The 20,201-nt window shown below is 50.9% G+C and overlaps 1 protein-coding gene across 1 annotated transcript in view; it reads right to left on the bottom strand.

Annotated features, from left to right (window-relative positions):
• Window positions 1-20,201, bottom strand: part of LOC149355099 (bone morphogenetic protein 2-like) — a 352,606-nt gene that overhangs the window by 178,338 nt on the left and 154,067 nt on the right. Inside the window, exon 2 of the mRNA XM_089583610.1 lies at window positions 13,418-13,495. Coding sequence (XP_089439736.1) covers window positions 13,418-13,495 — 78 coding nt within the window. The remainder of the gene's footprint in view (window positions 1-13,417; window positions 13,496-20,201) is intronic.

Here is a 20,201-nt window from a genome sequence, read left to right as displayed (position 1 = left end):
GCCAGTCCCGTGGCGGCTTGCCGCTCTGCCATAGGCTGAGTGATACGTAGCGATCGGCGAAGCCAAGAAGTCCACGCGTATTTTTATTTCCGTGGGCATAACTTGCAGCTGTGTAGTCTCTTACTAGATCTATTTGTTCACGGAAACCTAAAAAAAAATAAAAGCGAAAGCGAAGCCGCCACGCGACTGGCTGAAAGGCACTCCACGCGTTAGTTGACTCCTCCTACCGTCTGCGGTGAATTAAAAAAAAAAAGCGGGAGCCGGGTCGTTTAATCCGATTTAAATTACAGAAATCGGCCACACAGGACAACAATTCCAAGATCCTAAGAATGCTCGGAACGTGTAGATGGAGATCCCGTGGTAAAAAAAAAACAAGTTCAGATTCCTCTTTAGTGCATCTTTAAGGGCACGACGCGACAGCGTAATGGGATAATTCCCATATATGCAGAAATGTAATGTCTACTTCAGATTTATAGATCCCTGAGAGTTCTCATACCCGTCCTGGCGCAGTGTTGCAGCGGTTAAGCGATGCGCCACTGCTCTGCCATGGCAAGGGCTCCAGCGGTGGCCTTATGCGCCCCAGGTTGCTCTTCTCGAGTGAATAGTCATTATTGTAACTGTCGCCTGCCACGGTGGGCAGTTTGCTCACTATCCGGTGGGCAGGTTGTGGTGACCCGCACAATCACGTGACTCGGATGGCCCACCTGCCTCCTAGGTTGCTATCTGGGCACTAACTGCCAGAGCCATGCACGAGATTTTTCGCTCACAACTCTTACGCCGACAACGCAGACATCGTATTTTCTGATGAACGGGGTCTTTAACGTTCTAACGTTAAAAAATGAGCGCCAGTGTCGACCGCACCGAAAGCCTATCCTAGGTCAAGGAGCTCTTAAAATGGCATTTATTAGAAATGGAAAAAATGTTTTTTGCACGTACAGGAATGAAGCATAGTTATATTTATAGCGGGTCTATATGCAGAGGGTGGCCCGCTAGCAGCCTGCATGTCCGCTAGGCTCTATGAAGGAATACCACTCATAGGCGCTTCAGTCCTGAGAAGGTTTCTCCAAACAAACTGAATAAGTAAAAGCAACACAAAGATCAAAGGCGGAGCGTATCCGTTAGAAAGTCTCAGGAAGAAAATGATGGAACAGTCGTTTGCTTTTAGAAGGTGGTTTATACGTTGCTGTTTAAGTCTTACAGTAAACATTTCGGTGTTCTGAATATCGGCATGGCTTCCGGAAAAACCGGCCAGAATTCCCACATAGGTACCGTGTCTGAGCTTGCATGGCCTGATATACACATATATAAAAAAAATGTCCAGAAAAAGCGCATGTAGGCCAGGCAGGGGCAACTGAAAATCTTGATGATTCTTAAACGAAGCGCTCTCACGTTCTACTAAAATCAGCAGAGGGTAGTGCCGAATTCCTTTCGGTCCTATCACACGTTCACACCGTAGAACCAGTGCGATACGGTGGTCTCTTGCGACGCTAGTGCTAAAGACGTACTACGGGCTCCTATCTGGCCATCTGTTCGAAGTAATGCATGAGTTGACTGTCAACCACTTTTTCCTCGAAAAGTTCACGATTTCGGAGCAGACGCACGAGCGTGTTAAAGGGATTAGAAAATGGGTTCGAAGAATGATAGAAAATCAGTTTATTGTGTACAAGGAACGTTTATGAGCATTCGCACTAATTATGAGTCCTAGGAAAGGTGCCGATAATTTATTATCGTTTATGGTTTTATGGTTTATGAGGGTTCAACATCCCAAAGCGACTCATGCTGTGAGGGACGCCGTAGTGAAGGGCTCCGGAAATTTCGATCACCTGTGGTTCTTTAACGTGCACTGACATTGCGCAGCACACGGGCCCCTAGAATTTCGCCTCCATCGAAATTCTACCGCCGCGGCCGGGATCAAACCCACGTCTTTTGGGTCGGCAGCCGAGCGCCATAACCACTAAGCCACCGCGGCGGTGATAATTTATTATCAACTTGAAAAAAAAAAGAAAACGTGTTTTTCAAAATTCGCGGGCCGATTGGTGTGCGCGTAGTGAAGGTTCTTAGAACCATTTTTCTAAGGACTATACGTAACTAGTATCGTGATGTCATGATGAGCGACATGCCACCAGACGCTGCCCATCGCTGCAGCCACCACAGCCACGAGGTCAAAGGTACACTTTCGGTATCCCCGAAAGTCGTGTTGGTGCGAGAACGCCTCGGGCGTGCGCGAGCAATGTCAATGCCCTTGCGCTCATGGTTGCGATTTGCGGCTGCCGCATCTTTATGTCGGTGGTTCCGGCGTCATGCACCGCGTCTTTTTCGTCAGGTCCATCAATGCCGACAACGACAGACAAGAAACAGGAGACAAGCAATGACCGAAGTATGAGCAGGGTGACCAGGAAGGCGAAGACACACGCAGGTGAAGAAGGGTGCAATAAACGTAAGTCGAAAAACCAAGCGCCAACCGATGACGTTTTGATGGGCGGGGCCGGCACTGCGCAGCCCCAATGCTGTTTTGTTTAGTTTTGTCTAGTGTCTCGGCGCGTACCGGTTGAGCGGTGAGAGCAGGAGCATCGTCTTTACTCGTCCATAACTTCGGTTTTAATGAAGCTAGCTCAAAAATTCAGGGGGCACTTCGGCTCTCTGAAGTGCTGCAACGCGAAAGCCTTTCCTGGCGCACATTTGGGCATTGACTGGGAGACTGTTTGTGCTGTACTAGTGCTTTATTTGACTACACATTACAACTACACACTTTGACTGCTGACTTTGACTGCTTCTTTAGCACGACTCTCTCTCTGCTTCGACGAGTTCCGTTGTATCCATGACCCTGTTCGCAGTAATGAGGTATGCAATGTTGTCACCCACGGACGCTTTACGCCCCCTGTCGGAGCGGACAACTATTTTATTAGTAATTTGCTCCAAAAGGGGGCGGCAGGCTTCCGTGGGTGACCTCATTACTTCGAATCCGCGCACTCTGACGTCATAACCATTCCGACCAACCGAAAAGAGTGACACCTCTACTGACAACCTTCTGTCGACAACGATGAGGCATTAAAGCCTTTCGCCTTAAAATTTCTTGCGCTGCGGGGACGTGTGGTGGAATCGCTATCGCTCAACTGGTTTACTTAACATCGGAAAATATCATTCCCTAGTCCCCTTAAAGAGACATCGGAACGATAAATGACTAGAAGACATTTCTGATTTAAATGCAGAGTCATATTTACACGTCGGATGTACAGCAAATAACTCGCAGCTAGTGCTGTTCAAGCTTAGTGTACGCGAATAAAGCCTAGGTCAAAAGTGCCCACTTAAGTCACTTATGTATACAACAGCTGCATCTTATCGGTACTCACCTATGGGGCAGGAATGTGGAGCCTAACGAAAAGGGTTCAGCTTAAGTTAAGGACAACGCAGCGAGCTATGGAAAGAAAAATGGCAGGTGTAACGTTAAGAGACCGGAGGCGGGCAGAGTGGGTGAGGGAATTAACGTACGTTAATGATATCCCAATCGAAATCAAGAGGAAGAAATGGGCTTGAGCAGGGTATGTAATCCGAAGGCAAGATAACCACTGGTCCTGAAAGGTAACGGAGGATATCCGACAGAAGGCAAGCGTAGCCGGGGGCGGCAGAAAGTTAGGTGGGCTTATGAGGTTAAGAAGCTTGGGGGCATACTACGGTGGCCGCTGCTGACAAGAGACAGGGTTAATTGGATAGCCATGGGAGAAGCCTTTGCCCTGCAGTGGACGTAGTCAGGCTGATGATAATGATGATGATGAAGTCATGGGATATGGCGGGAACTTCTTCCGGCTGCCGCATACAATGGACCCTGAAGCTTAAAACATTCGGAGGAGAAATTATATAAATTTAAATGCTCTTCACTCACGAAAAATTTCGACCTGCAAGGGTGCAGACGTACCCCCCTCAAAAGTTTATGAGAAAACATTCTCGCAAGTGGCCGTTTTATCCTGTCTGCAGACATTTTTCAGGAAAGAAACGAGGCATCAGGTTTACAGACCTTGTTATGGCGCGTGTTCCTGTTTTCAGGGGTGGATTTACGGGAACTCTTGAATGGGGTGTTCGCGGGAGAGAGATCTCTGCCACGCATTTCTTAACTTTCTCCGTCTTGAAAATGGGGGCCAATGCAGTTTATCCACAGTTTCTGTTTTGAGGGGGTGAGAGGCTACGCTTGCCTGCTCGCTTTGCATCGCAAGCGCTACATAATTTCAGAGCGCGACGGAATGTATCCTCTTCCTACTCCCCGTGCTTCGGAGTTTTCAGGGCGCTATAAGAGCCACATAACTTGGCCCAGTATCAAACCCCACGACCTGTATATTTTGGGCAAACTGTGCACATGCCTTCGCATAGAAGTGGATTAGTTACGGCACGGTATTTTCACCCTGCATGCCGCCCTTCAACCTGCCTCTTCCTGACTGCAGACGATGGAGAGAGAGTAAAGCAGCGTTTATTTTGCTCTCACTGTTCTCAGTGACTTAAAAATTCATTAAAGAAAAGGACATGTCAAGAATAGTGCATCTTTATTGCGCAGAGAACCAGCCAAACAATTTGCCACAAATCAATAGTTAGCTGCCGACAAGCATTGTAACTTCGCCTCCCGTTTAAACGCACCTATTCAAATTTATGTTGCACAGCTCGACGACAGCAATTTCCATCTTTTAGATAAGATTAGATCATAAGGTTTAACGTTCCAAAGCGACTCCGGCTGTGAGGGACGCCGTAGGGGAGGGCTGAGGATACTTTCGTCCACCTGGGGTTTTTTAACGTGCACTGACATCGGACAGCATACGGGCCTGTATCATTTCGCGTCCATCGGAATGTGACCGCCTCGGCCGGGATCGAACCCACGTCTTTCGGCCCAGCAGCCGAGCGCCATAATCACTGAGCCATCGCGGCGGCCAATTTCGATCTTTCACACATGTATAGTCAGCCTCAGCGCCGTGAACCAGACGCGGAGGAACCTTCCGGTGTGATAAAAGCACTCTTTAAGCTGCCAACTATGAATACACAAGTACCAGAAGTCGCTATATTCTAATGTTGAAAACAAGAAGAAAGAACATCTCGGTCTACCAGAAACGCTGTTATATGCTCGTCCATGGAGCCAGAAGACATCGCCGGAAAATGTGCGACTCTGAAAATAAAACCTGGAGCCTGTCCGTGAAACCTTGTCTCGGAAAAATAGAACTTTGACGCATATTTACTGCCGCATTAAGTTGACTTCATCATTTCATCGTAAGCAGATTTTTTTTTTTTTGCCCATCATGTCAAGTGATTCCCCCGTTTCTTATTCTCACGGGACAGTTCGGGAAGGTTCTCACCGGAAGCTAGCTCTTCGCAAAGAAGGCGAGAAAGCACCCTTGCGGATTGACCTTGCCGTTCACCGCTTCTGGAATAAGCGGCGCTCTGGACGCGCGCACGCGGCAGCGATCGCCTCAGACAGTCGGCGTACGGAGCAATATCCTCGGCACGTCTCCTCCGCCAGACGGGCCGCATCAATTAGCCGCTCTCGCACGCGGGAGGGCACCGCGCCGACCAGACTCGCCCTACGCACACCTCGGCCCGCAGCCATTTCAGCGCCCATTAATTTCGCGGAACAAGAGCGAGCACCCAGGCCAGGGGGCGGCCGGCCGCGATGAAAGGGGCCTGCGCCACAATGCGCGCTCGCCGAAATTACGGCGACTCCCGGCATGCAGGCACGTATGCCGTACGTGTGCGAGAGTGTACACTGTGCGGACGGGCGCGCGGGGTCTGCATGCAGCGCAGGCCATTCGGCGCACTCTTCCTGCAGCTGCACGTGGTGTGCGAAACGGGAGTGGCCGCCGCGCCTGCTCGTTTCGCACGCAACAGCGGCGCCAGCAGCGGCAGTCTTAGGGAGCGCGGCCCGATCAGGCTCCTCTGGAAATATGCAAAGTGCGATGATTGATGCGAGATGCGGTGTCCGGGAATACGGACGGTGCTACCCTCATCCGGGGGGTGGGGAAGCTCGCCACAGTTTTGATGGCCGGAGGTAACGCGACGCTTTGCTCCGTAAGACAAGCAGGGGATGCGCCTCGGACCAAGCGGCGCGCTAGTGTTGAACGCTATCGGCGCAAACGGAGTAGAGCAGAGATGGCAGAGCGGCGTCGAAGATTCGGCGGCAGAAGCGCGAAAGTAGCTGTAGCTGTGCCAACTGTAGCCCGACAAGAGTCCAATTTCGTTTTGTTTTTTTGATCGGGTAGTCAATATCCTTCCTTTATTTGGTACTGAGCCTCCATTGGCCTCGGCCGCTTTCAGCATGCTCTGTTTCAATTAGGTTCAGCTTAACTGCAGCCATGTGGGGTCCATTTGCTCCACCTACCGTCAGTGACCGGTGGACCGATGGCAACATTCGCTGTTGTTCTGCTGACGGCTCAGATGAAATGAGGGAAGCAGAGAGAAGGCAATGATGGGCCACCAAGCAAATACCTCCGCGAGACAGGCGAAACGGAAAAAAAAAAACAGGTGCGAGGCGTCTTCACGAAAGCTGTGCTTAGCCCTGCTCAACAGGGCGAACGAATAAGGGACAATACCTAAACAAATTTTGTTCAACATGAGAAACATTGCCCGGTTTCTCTGTGGCCAATAGCTAGGTCTTGAACGCTGCAACCCACGTCTGCCTCTGAAGTTTTGAGAGAAGCCAAAAACTGCACGCAAGCTTCCCAAGGTGCCGGCACGGAAGCCATCTCACGAGCGGCATGTGGCCACTGGGCGAATCGCCGCAGCCAGCTTCACCATTACGAGTCTACGACCCGTCTTCACGACACCCTCCATGGGAACGAGGCGCCACGCACGTCGCACGCTTCAAGGACGGCCATCCGTGCAGAAAGTAATTGTCGCGTATATGGCGCACCCTAGCGGACACGCACGGAGAGCGGCGTCAGAGAGAGAGAGCAGTGGATGCGGAGGACGGGGAGGGACACAATGATACAGAAGATGAGGGCGACGCGTGCGCCGCCAGACGATGATCCGAGAGAGAACCGGACATTATGGAAATGAAGAGTGAAACGAAGAGAGCCGCAGAGGGTGGGCGAGGCGCGCCTGATGATGACGCCGCCGCCGGCCTCGGAACAACGACCAGGCGATAAGGTTACGCGCGAACACCGCACCGGGAGGGCCATGAACGCGCGGAAAGTAAGTAGCCGGAGCATCTAATCTGCCCAGGGCGCACACATATACGAAGTCGAAGCCGGCGCAGAGCTCGCGCGCGCCACGGGCACGGACGGAGGAGGGCCGAGTAGCACTGAGATCCGGGTTGGGATTGGGAAAAACGTTTTCCACTGAGGGGACCATCTCCGCGGCTGCTCCTCTGCTGGCGCTCTGCGCTTTTTATTCTTTTTCCACGCAGTATGGCCGAGCCGTCAGAGCCACTTACTTCTACTCTACCGGCGGTGGACTGCCGAGAGCGGAGGAGATAGTTCGTCTTCAAGCGCTGCTGCCGACTGGAAAAAGAAAAACAGGAAAGGCGCAGTGTACGCGCATATACGGGGATAGCTGGCGCGCCCCACCTCTGGCGCTTGAACGGCTGGCGCGTCTGTTGCTGACCCCCTCGTCCGTGGCTGCGCATCGTATATGGAGCGGCAGCTTCGGAGACGCACAAGAAGGGCTGGGCCCGTTTCGCGAGGGCGGCGTCTTCAATTACAGAGCCGGCCTGCAGCGGCGCTGGAATCGTCTCGGCCCCCGCTGCTCGCGTTTTTCGCAGGGCGGCGGCCACCCCGAAGACCCGGGCACGGCGGCTCGGCAAGCGGCTCCGGGGTCAGCAGCGCGCATCTGCCTCCTCGACGTTGCCGCCGTCGACGTCGACAACTGTGACCGCGCCGGTGCATAGCACGCCGATGCCCGGCGACGGCGCAATGCTTTTCTCGTGGCACACCTCCTCTCTGTCAGAGGTTTTTATTTCGGGTATGCAGACCCGCGCATCACCTGTGGCTGCAAGGCGGATCAAGACAGAACGCCATCGGGAACCGGCGTGACAGGTGACACCGCCTGACACCGTTTCCGGGTGTCGGTGAAGAAACCGGCCTCTGAGACTCTGCAGTCAGAGTGGAATATAGCGCACTGAGAATCACCGCAAAATAACTGACCCCATTGGAACCCACGACAGTCACCAGGCATACAGTGCAGACAAGGCTATTGCAAACTGAGATATCCTGCGCGGTCGCCTAGGGTAGCGATTAGCGAAATATGGCACCGCCAAACACATGACAAAAAAAAACCCTTAGCCTCCTTGGGCTTTCCCGCTACTCCCATGACCATGAGAAGGGGCACGACGATGTATAGCATCGCCCCTAACGGCGCTGACAACGAGAGGCGCACCTAACCCGATTCCACGTCAAGACGAGGCATGTCAGGCGCTTAAGCGCATTAAAGATTCCCTGCTTCAAGCGACACCGCTAAATGCATCGGACATACAACAGTCCTTCTGGCTTTCAAGGTCGCAGCTGGAGCTTCCCACGACCAAATGTACTGAAATAGCCAGGAAGAGCTCATCGCTTTCAACAGCCAGCCACCGCTTCTGTCCAACTCAGGCACTGTCAACACTTGAGCGTGAAGCGCGCAACATCGTTTGGGCACAGGGGAAGCTCGACGACACTGCGTATTCGGGGCACAGCTGCACACAGTGTCAGGCCGAAACCCTTCTTCCTACTTGACCACGAGAATACCTCCCTGCTGGTGACCGCCTTCCTCCTCTCCCACCAGACTTACGTCGCGACGAAGGAGATCAGACCTAGCATACGAAAGCCGAATATATGTGCAAAAAAAAAAAACACACGTGCCTAGAAAGGCGAGAGCGTGCGGCGTTTCTAATTATTTCGCCTGTTTGTGTGTGTGTGTGCGTGTGTGTGTGTGTGTGTGTGTGTGTGTGTGTGTGTGTGTGTGTGTGTGTGTGTGTGTGTGCGCGTGTGTGTGCGTGCGCGCGCGCGTGTGTGTGTGTGTGTGTGTGTGTGTGTGTGTGTGTGTGTGTGTGTGTGTGTGTGTGTGTGTGTGTGTGTGTGTGTGTGTGTGTGTGTGTGTGTGGCGAGGAAACCAGTCCAGCTTTGCGTTTGCACGAAAGCCGTAATGAGTCAGGTGGTCACTCAGTCTGGTTTAGCACCTGCGTGTTAATAGCTTTTCCTTCTGTATGCACGTTTCGTCTGTACCGTCGTGACAAGTTTGTATGTAAAATTCTCTGTTTTCTGTTCTCTGAAAAATCTCCACGTCGTCCATTCATAAGCTCCGAGAAACCGCCAAGTCAGGCACTCATCTTGGAACAAGAGAAGACCCCGTCTGTTCTACTCCGCTGTCCCAACCTAAGTTTTCTGGTGAGCACGTATTTTTCTGCCTCATGGTGAAGAAAAGTAGTGTCACGAATTCGACGGGCATCATCACAAAATATTCGCCGCAGATATTATTTGCACTAATCTGGTTATTTTTTTAGTATAACGCAAATTCTAGTAACGAACGCGCTGCGCGACAACTGTTTCCGCTCCTACGAGTACGAGCACCGTAATTGCTGCTTGATGCATTCGTAAGCGGAGTTTCTGCAACTCGCGTGTGACGTAATCTTTACTCCTCTCGTCACTACATACGACCGGTTGGAGAACTGACGACGAGCTGGAAGAACCCAAAGCGCAGGTGCCAACGCCTCACCTCTTGGCGTGATGGTACGGGCGCGTTGGACACGCGAGATGTTGCGGAGGCTGACTATACCGATTGCCTGGACACACTGAGGTTTCTAAACAATGCACATAAAACAATACTGTATATTTTCGCAGCCAAACATTAGGGATTCAATACTAGCGAACCACTAAATGGTAATGAATTTGTTGGGTTCATAAGGGATTTTTCTACAGTAGAAATGGCGGCCTACTTTTGCACACAAAATACAAATGCATTTAAACTCTTACAGCCCCTTACGACTTTATTGAGGTGATGTTTCACTGTAATTGATGCTGTTGTCTTAAATGACCCTGCGCCACAATAACCGTGCTGCACTCCATAGCTTCATGTAACACGCGAGTATACCAGAGCTTTCAAGGTCGGACGGTTAATTTCTTTCAAGCGAAAGCGGATGCCGGTTATAGGACTGCCCGCTTCGCTCGGTCTCTGAATCCCGCTGCACGAAACTGCTTGAAACGGCGCCAAAAAGGACACTGTGGTGGGCGCGGAACTGGACGAACAGCGATGCATTCTTTTGTTTATCCTTGCTTATTTTTACACTCTACTGGTTGTTACAGCAGGCACGGTTTTTTTTTCAGAGCAGGGAACTGGGTTTCATTGCATGCGTTATTCTCCTAACATTGAGCTAGATCACGTGTTCGTCGCGCCAAGCTAGTTTAAAACTGGCGCGGGCGTAAGTGCTTTGCAGCCGGGACCGTCAATAATGGCCAGTCCACGCCAGAGAAACAACATTCTCTATTTGAGCCCCCGCTGACGTACGAAGTGGATAAAGTGTGGTGGTAGACGCGAAGAGTCGGTTTCGAAAGCTACACCCTCGCAGGTGCCCCATAAACCCACCCCTGTGAAGACTGACTTCGTACGCGTGGTTTTGAACAACTGGTCAAAGATATTTCCTGTCCGTTTATTTTTTTTTTTTGCGTTCAAGGCAATCTTAAACAATGTAACGCCAATGCTGGATGCCGTCTATAGTTCATCATGCATTCAATGGCAACCTGGACTCCGAGAATGCTAAACCAGTTCAGAGACATCTTCCCATGCGTTTGCCCGGTCTCGGCAATGAGATGGAGCAGCGCTACCTTCTCTGCATTTTGGCAGAACTAGCGTTATTTTACTCTGAAAAATTATCAACGAATGCCTTGACGTTAGGTACTCAAATTATGAAGCGCTGCCGAAACACTCAAGAGGAATCATACGGCACGATGAAACTATTTACTGTTGCGTGTGTTAACGCGACTTAAAAACACGCCAGCTTTCACTGGTTTACTATCACCATGCGAATATCACTCGCGCGTAATAGGTTTTTGTAAATGATTTCTCGAAGTCCACAGAGAATAAAAAAAATCGCCATGGCGCAGTTTCCAAACCGACTTAATCAGGCGAAGTCTACTTTTTCGCAAATGAACATCGTAGACCAGTGGACCCTGTTATGTTCCAAGCGTTATCAGTGCACTGGCTTTACACAAACGGCACCGGCACCAATAACACTCAAGACGGCTTGAACCTGTCGCGAATATTTAAGAACCGAGGTGCCCATAGTAACACAGTGGTATAGTACATTCATATTTAGAACAACTGACCCATCATAGGGAATCATTGGAACGCGGGTACCCACGGGCTGAATTGCTCGCAGTTCGTTCTCAGTTCGAAACCTGCTGCTCGCGAGGCGCGTGCGTTGAGTAAGTCGCCTGAAAGGCGTAAGTCAAAACGAAGGGCACTCAGAGTAAGGTGCTATCTCGCATAGCGTCCCACTGAAGCCATACACACGCGCAATGCTCGAAGAAAGTGTAGAACAGAGCACGAAAGAAATTTCAATGCTGCCATTTTTAAGCACTGCGGCTCCATCTGTTGAACGCGGACTTTCGGGCTGCCACGCCAGGCGACACGACACAGGGCACACGGGAGCAGCGGCTGAACGGCACTATGTGAACGCAGCACGACGCTGTAATTGAAGACGTAATTTGCAGTGATCAAGTTTATTGTACTGCGGCTAAGAGCGAGGCCGTTGTGTCCACTGGCGATGGGTTTTAAAGGCCCATTGTCCACCACCGAGACAAATGCCTCCGGTGATTGCAAGAACTTCGAATGCGATTTGCTAAACGGGGGTGACCGCAGCCATGTTTTCCCAAACTATGTTTTGTTTAGAAGTCAGCGAAACGACGAGACAGGGTCCAATAACGCAGCGAGCATTGCTGGGAACAGTACATCTGCATGCCTGCCCTTTGCGCGGTAATGCGCCAATACGTGTACAGACAGGTCAGATATGGTTTTGTCAAGCTATACTATCTCAAACCCTCCGAGGCTGGCACTTGTTGCGCGCCACGAATTACGAACGTGCGTACCCGCGATATTACGAAATTGGGGTTAATGACGGACCGCCCTACTCGACAAAATTCATTGCATTCTATCGGTTATACTAAAAACCACAGCGCTATTTCAGCGCGCCCACATAGATCAATGCCGCTAATGTGCAAGCAAAGAAAACCAACGCTGTAGCTTCGGGCTGCATTTGTCCTTCTTGCGTGGCCGAGCAGCAACACTGGCACATGGTTTCGCTCGGCCGGTGTTGTGGTTACTACGATCGGTACAGGCCATCAACCACCGTGGGTTCGAGCTTCGCGCGAGCCGGAGGCCCCAGCCAGCCGTCACTACAAATATACAGCGGGGCATCGTAGCGGCGTACGCAACCTCCGCAGGTATAGGAGAGCTGCAGAGCGACTCGCAGCAAGGAAACATACTTCTAAGTCAACCACGGTGTAAGAATACAAGTCCGAAAAGGAGACGTTTATTCACCCCGTTCCGAAATCTCGGAGCATGCCTGTATGTTCCCATAGCACCGTCACTGAATGCTAAACGTAATGCGATAGCCACGCAGTTAGGTTCACTGTAGTAAACACACTACTTACTCGCGCTTTCGTAATTTCCTCGCATTTCGTTCTATATGCACCGCAGCAATATATATCGGAAGCACGTCGGCATTTTTAACGCCTGATTGGAAACGACGCAGGCTGAACACTCCGCAGCACCAGACCTCTCGACACACGTCGCACGCATCGCACACAACGTTCCACAACCCAGCGGCTTCTTTTCCTCTGGCTGGTAATGCATGCGTAGACAACGCAGCGGTGCCCAGATGACTTCTTGTACTTCCAGGAGGATGACACGGAGAAGTTTAAGGACTCCAAGAGGTTACAAAACCCGCTTGTTGTGCATGGCGCAAAGGCACTTCGTACGGTTTTGGCAGCCCGGCGGAAGATGGCGCCTGATGCCTGGGTTTGAGAGTATGGGCGATCCGGCCCCGGTGCGAGAGTATCGTATTTTGGTCTATAGCTGTGCCGACATGGATAAAACTAGACTGCCGTTAGATCTTAAAATCCTGTTTCGTATTGCTTTGCTATCTTTTTAGCCCAAGTTACATGGGCCACTTGTCTTTCGAGATACGAGGTGCCCAGAGAGCGCTGAAGTTCGAACGCGGCAGTACGATAGCCTTAGATGACGACCTCTCCGAGGCCTATGCACAGGAAGCAATGTTGCCCTTGAGTAGAAAAGTTGCGAGACGACACGCACCGCACGGACAATACTCGCAGCCTCGGTCGTATCACGGTAGGAGCACGAGGATTCAACGCCCACAAAAGCCTTTCACGACCTAGGATCCCTTTCCAATGCAGTCTTCAGCTTCGCTTCCGTTAGATATACAGTTTTTATTCCAGCAATTGTGGCATCACACACTCACCCTTGGCGGAGCCACCGCTTCCTCTGGTGGCCTTCTTGTCCTTGCTCCTCTTTTTGCCGCGCTTGTTGTGCCGTCGCACTGCAAGAACAAGAAAAGAACTGTTTGTGTGCCATTCAGGAGAAAAAGGGCAAAGCAGCAAACTGATACCGCAACGTGCGCTGAGCACGTCGTTTTTCCGGTATAAGGTGGTAAGGTAGTATAAGGCGGTACAACAGCTGAATTTATGTGGTTGCGTCAAGAGAGAGTGGGGAGAACGCAATCGTGTGTAGGGTTTAACGCCCCACACTTAAACGTGGGCTATGAGGGTCACCGTAGTGAAATGCTCCGTAGTAATTTAGACCCCCAGGGTGGGTGCGCTGACGTCGCACGACACATGTGCGGTAGTCTTACACATTTCGCGAAACACGACCGCCGTGGCCAGGATTCTGTCCAGGACCTCGGGATTACCAGCCGAACGCCAGTGCCACTGGGAAGCCTGAGCAGGTTTTGGCGAAGAATTTGAACTTTTTTTTTGCATTCTTCGGAAAAACTGTCGCTTTTGAAATGCAGCCGCTGCACTAGCCCCTGTTTAAAATCCTTCGGCCTCTTAATGGCTCAGCATTTAGTAAATTATTCTGCACTAATTACCGCCCAATTATTAAATGAACAAAGATATGTACACAACCATCAATTGTTGCCAAGCGCTCCCCTTATTTCTAAAACTGGTTAAGGGCGTTGACAAGCTTTGAACGAGCGTTTTGTGATTATCCGCTAAACGCACATCCAGAAGAAAAACTCAAGACATCGATGTTACCGTTACTTCTAACGTCCATCATTCGCGGTCCAGTGACTGCTGAGAGAGAAAACGGCACCTGAAAATGCACCAGATCAACACTTGACAGAGAAACCTGGTGCTTCCTTTCCTGGCCGCCCTCCGGACGCCAGCTCGTCTTGGCACCACCCCAGACTTCTCAACACGCGACTAAACAAGCGCCGCGAGTGGCCCACAACCCGAACAGAACCCCTGAAAAGTGAATGGAATGTCTCATTTTCGGCCGTTGCTGAAGGAGGCGCAAGAGTCGCTGGGCCGCATGCATTGACGGCGCGTCAGGCGAGGCGGACGTCGCGTTCTGTTATCGTTATCTCTTTCTGCGCGTGCAGGGCCGTCCGGCACCGACCGCAGTGGTCGATCAGTGCGTCGCCTGCGGCGTCCGCCCACCCGCGCGGCGCCTGTTTGCTCCGCGAATTTCGAGCGCCGCTTCGCAGGGAGGCTGCAGGGAAGCCTTCGGCTGATCCCTCGGGCCCTTGCGTCGTCGCCTGGTCAGCGGCCGCATGCTTACGCGTGCAGGGCCTCCCCCTTCTTTGACAGCCGCGGGTCACCATCTCCTTTCCCCTACGTTTTCCGCTTAGTGCGGTCTCTGGGCTGTCCCGCATCTCTGAGCGTTCAGTTCACCTTACCAATTTCCAATTCATGTGCAGTGCACACCTGCACGGTCCCATGCTGTTAATGCGGACGGAGACGCAGGTAGCGAAGTAGAACACGTGTGTGTGTGTGTGTGTGTGTGTGTGTGTGTGTGTGTGTGTGTGTGTGTGTGTGTGTGTGTGTGTGTGTGTGTGTGTGCGTGCGTGTGTGTGTGTGTGTGTGTGGAAAGTTCTGGCGCGCCTCTCTAACTGCTCTAATTCGGAAATCAGCGGTAGACGAAGGAACTGGTGCATACGTTGAGAAGAAGCCTTCTGGAACGGAAGTTGACTGTTTTTTCTTGGCAAAATTCCTCAAACTTCTGAAACTTGCAACCTGAGCATAAAACTGCTGCACTTCGATTCTTCCAGATTATTCGTCTTCTTCTTTCAACCTTTGTTATTATTACCATTGTCGTTGCGGTGTTGTTTTCGTCGCCTTCGCTTCCGTACCAAACCCGCCTCTGGTGTCGTCAAACTCCACAACTGTTTCGAAATGGCGCCGTGAATAGGCGATATCCAAAATTCCGCAAGTGCGCTTTCCCACATAATTATGTTGCCACAAACAAGATGGCCGATTCGCTATAAAGGAACTACGTGGGCTACTCGACAGGCGCTAAAGGTGTGGATAGAATGTAAGATACGTATTTTGGAAGAATCAAACAAAAAACCAGTCTTTCTTGCTTTGTTTCAGCTGGAAACGCATGGTCAGCCATCTTGTCTGGGACAACATTGCTATGCGGGAAAGCGCACTTGCGGAATTTTGAATATCCCCTATTCAAGGAAACAATCATTCAAGAACGCAAATGCGGCCCCCATGGTTTATGTACAAGCTTAAAATGTCTACCGAAACGGCGCTGTTCGGGAATGATTTTTCGCTCTAATAGCCTCATCATGCGTTGCCGTTTTTCTTTTATTTTTATGTCGTTCCGGACGTTTTTTTTTTTTTTTTGCGCTAGTGCGCGCGTGTACGCCTGCGAACGATAGCGAGCGCCTGGACAGTCAGCCGCGTCCGTTCTTACATCCTTTCGGTAAAACGCCCAGAACTGCAGCTCAAAAAACTCGACTCAGTGGAACTGAGGTAGAGGCGACGACTCAAGTCCGAGCGCTAGACTGCGCGGACGTGCGTTCCGCTGGAGCCTGGTTGAAGTCCATCGAGCGCCTCTCCCATCCCACCTCTCTCTCCGCCCTTCCGTGTGCTTCGGTTGCTTCGAACCGCGCACCCACCTCGCTGTTCTGGCTGTCGCCTCGAGGAAGTGCGCTTCCTTCCTTCCGATGCCTCCGGGCTCGACCTGCTTCCCGTCCGGACCGTTGAAAGACCAATAATAACTTTAACGCTCCGCGAAAAGCGGAGAACATACAAAGCACGTTACATAGGCTCACGTCCAATGTGCATGGAGAGGCTCTTTCCGTGGCTTCAAGACTGGCCTCGGGACGTAGAAGCTTCGCACAGAGACGCAGAAAGGAGGCCAGAAAACTAATCTGATTTATTACCCTCGGCCTCCGCGACGCAAGGCCAAGCCGAGTGCGCGCTCTCCAGAGCGATGACATTGACGGGCCCGCCGAAAAAGAACTCGCAGGCCGTAGCGCTTGGACGCGACATCTGAGAATGTTGACCGGAGCAGTTGAATGCGTACAGTCCATTCGCTATATTGCATCGCGATTTTTTTTTTCTGCCGCTGTCTCCATCTCCGACCTCTCCTCCCTGCTTCTCTACCCTAATTTCCTTATCGCCCGACCCGTCGCTGTGACTCCGTCGAAATGCAACAGGCAAAATGCAAAAAATGCCTGCACAGTTCTCAGATTTGGAAGCGCGCTAGAAAACTCAGGACGGTTGAAATCTTTCCCAAGTACACCAGTGCGAAGCGCTTCATGCAAAAGAGAATGAATGACCTTAGCAGTAAAAAGCTGCATGGTGCGACTTTCCTCTTGGGATTTCGGCCCCTAGCCAAACGCACCTGAGGCGCCAGTGTGTCAAAGCGCAGGAGTCGGGGCAGTGAAACACCGCAGGCGCTTTGCTACTGACAGGTGTGCAGTGTATCTCGGTCTCTGGTTGCCCTGGCGGTGCGACATTGCTATCCTTTTTTTTTTTCGCAGATGCATACTTAATTTACATACAACGTTAGGACGCAGAGGGCTAGAGCCAAATCGATGCCGGTGCGCAGTCAAGTCCAGAAACTGCATTCTCACATTTGATAAACATGGCTTTTGGGTCAAACCACAACTTTCAAATCTCAGGAAAGGGTGCCTACCGGATTGCTGCATGGATGATTGATTTTTGCCCGATTATCTTGTCTGTATTGGTGATTCTAGATCCAACATCCACTCAGCAGGTACCAAGTGTAGAAAATCGTCAGCATCCACGAAGTGCAACCCGGCTGATATGTGCATGCGCCGTACGTACCTCTCTCACGCTCCTGAAGCTATACGCTAAGGGTTTAAAAAAAAATCCCCAAGCGTTTACCCCTGCGGTAATCCGAATTTAAGGGTTAGCAGGGGTGGAGCGCATTGATGATTCAAGTCGGAATGTTTAGTAAGTCCGGGTAGGGATGGCGTTGGGTGTTGCGGTGGGGGCAGCGGTTTTTCGCTTCAGTGCCTCGGACGGATCTCGTCGCCGTCGTTCTGCACAGCTCAGCGTGACACAGCATGTGAACTGCTGACGAAACTGCGTTGGCAGCAGATCTTTAAATCCTCGTCCCATCACATGTGACGTTACAAGTTACGTCACTGTGTTCGCACGAAACAGCGCAGCACGCCGCACCTCTTATCTGTTTCCTCCTCGTACTCTTCCATGTTACAAAGCTAATGTTGCGTAACCGGGAAACTGTCTTTTCGTTTGAAAAGAAACAACCTTGCTGTTTCTTTTCAGCTCACAGCAAAACGCCCAGCGCACCATCTCCAAACCCGGACCGGAGGGGTTGAGATCCCAGTCGATACGATCGACGCTGTGAAAAGGACGTTGTATGCGTGCAGGCCAAAGCCGACGCGCGCGACCTTTGGGCCGACCTATTCGCGTTGAAAGCCGCTAGCCAGAACTCGCAGTCGCCAGTGGGAGCGTGCGTTGCTCGCAGTCCAGAGTCTGACACCGCCAGTGGCGGGCCTTGTTTGCGCGGAGGCGAGCGGACAACCGGGCGCCCTGGCGCGGAGGCTGCACAAACGGCCCTTCTTGCGGCACACAGCTCATCACGCAGAGTGGCGCCCAGCCTGGACGAGCTTCATGTCGCGCACGAGGGCGAGGTGCGCGCATGCGCACTTGCGCAAAGGGCGCGCCGAGAGCGTTCGCCCGCCAACCGTCGCCCTCTGCTGACAGCAGGGCGCCCTCAAAATGTGACGCCTTTCTATTTTTACCCTTTTTTATGCTTAAAGGGACACTTAGGAGAAACTGAAGTTGGAATTAATCAATATAATAAACAAGTATTACTAACAAAAACGCTGCTTTCACTGGAAACAGAGCTTTTATAACGTACACAAAGGACGAGAATATGAAATACAGGTATTACCGCTGCCCAGTTTCGTAAGTCAACTGTAGTGTGCCGCCAGTTTTTCCGCGTGGATCCGAGAGGCTAGACTATAAACGGCAATCACGGAGCCCTTTTCGCCGTAGACGTCATGAGTTTGAATCGAATGGCGGTAAAATGCGAGATGGAATTTTCTCCGCAATACATGCTGCCGGACAAGCATGGACATACGCAGAAAGGGCCACAGAACGGATTTTTACGAAGAACTAAAACTGGACCTAGTTGTGCTCAGTATGCTTTTATAAGACCACACCATTTCGCTGAAAAGCTAGGCTGCGTAATCGAGTCTGCAAACCTGCGAGTACACCCGTCGTCATAACCTGTGCTGCACCAGCTTTTGCAAAGAAATATATAGGGTGTGTCACCTAAGACTTGCACAATTTAAAAAGTTAACTTTTCAGTATTAGTTAACCAGCCTTCTAGTTAGCGCTGTTTTGACATAGCATTGTGAACGATGCAGTACATCAGAAAACAGCTAAGACGTGCTAACTAGCAGTCTAATATTGAATATTTATCTTTTTAACTATTACTGTTAGGCTCCTTATTTTTAAGAGACGTGTAGACCACCGTAAGTAACACCCATATCATTTTTAGAATTTCAAAAATGCGGTTACTCTCGGCGCTGTGGCCTAAGAAATTTTGGCTATATCGAGCCCAATACATGTATGCGCTTTCGAGCAGCTTGCAGGCAAAGCAACCTCTCCAATGCACGTCACTCATCGAAATAGCAAAAATTTCTTGGGCCACAGCACCAAAGGTAACCATGTTTTTGAAATTCTAGAAATGATATGGGTGTTACTTACGGCGGGCTACACGCCTCTTAAAAATAAGGAGTCCAGCGGTAGTATTTAAAAAGTGAACTTTTCAGTATTAGTTAACCAGCCTTCTAGTTAGCACTTAGCTGTACTCTGATGCTGACATAGCTATGCCAAAAAAAGCACTAATCTAACTCAAAAAGCCTATTTTTAAGAACTGTGTAAAGTCTTAGGCGAAACCACCCTGTGTGTATAAGTTCTTTGCATCCAGGGCGAATCACTTCATGCACTCGGAATTAGGCATTTCCATGGTGCAGTGTGTAATTCATGCCCTCGGAATTAGGCTCCCCATATCTATTTCCAGTTATGTACAAAATTGGAGCTGAGATCGTTTCCTTTTTTTTTTTCGCTTATAATACATTACATGGACTTTTGACTGCTAGTGCAGGTCGGCGATCAGCAACGAGTACGCCATCATGAAAGTTCACGCCCGGACATTCAGCATACAGATCGGCAACGAATGTATACTATCCGCTCCACAAGTGTCCAGGACGCGCCGCAGCTGGCTCACATGCAGCGCTGCGTCCGCAGAGTCACGTAGTGGTCCAAGAATGGTGCGTCCACCTCACGCGCCAAGGAGTGTTCGTCTGGAAGCGTCTACTCTACCTTCCTAGGGTTCGGTGCGCGAAGTAGCCGTCACAATGAGGCGACAAGCCGGCGCGCACCCCGACGTATGTTGCCACTCTGGTTAAGGCGCCGACAACCTGCATTTTGGAGGGATTTTACGAGCAGCTTGGTGCTTTCGACTGCAGGAGCATTGCTTCCCGTATCAAGCCGAAAGATTGGGACAACATTCCGGCGACACTCTCGGACGACCGGCCCTTGAAGCAGGAATGAACGCGGTCATTAAAAAATATATTGCCACCAGCGATACGTTTTTTTCGACAGCTCAAGTGTCCTGGGCACCTCTGTCCCAGATAGTATATCTTTAAGGTCACGTATCACACTGCACTGTTAACAAAAAAAAAAACGCCCAAATGGGAGAAAACTGCTTGTCCTCTAGAGCACACCTAG

The sequence above is a fragment of the Amblyomma mixtum genome, chromosome 3 (assembly GCF_055824585.1).
Source record: "Amblyomma mixtum isolate Tamu chromosome 3, ASM5582458v1, whole genome shotgun sequence".
Taxonomy (NCBI): Eukaryota; Metazoa; Arthropoda; class Arachnida; order Ixodida; family Ixodidae; genus Amblyomma; species Amblyomma mixtum.
The sequence above is the reverse complement of the archived record's forward strand: the minus strand, read 5'-3'. Positions and strand labels throughout refer to the sequence as shown.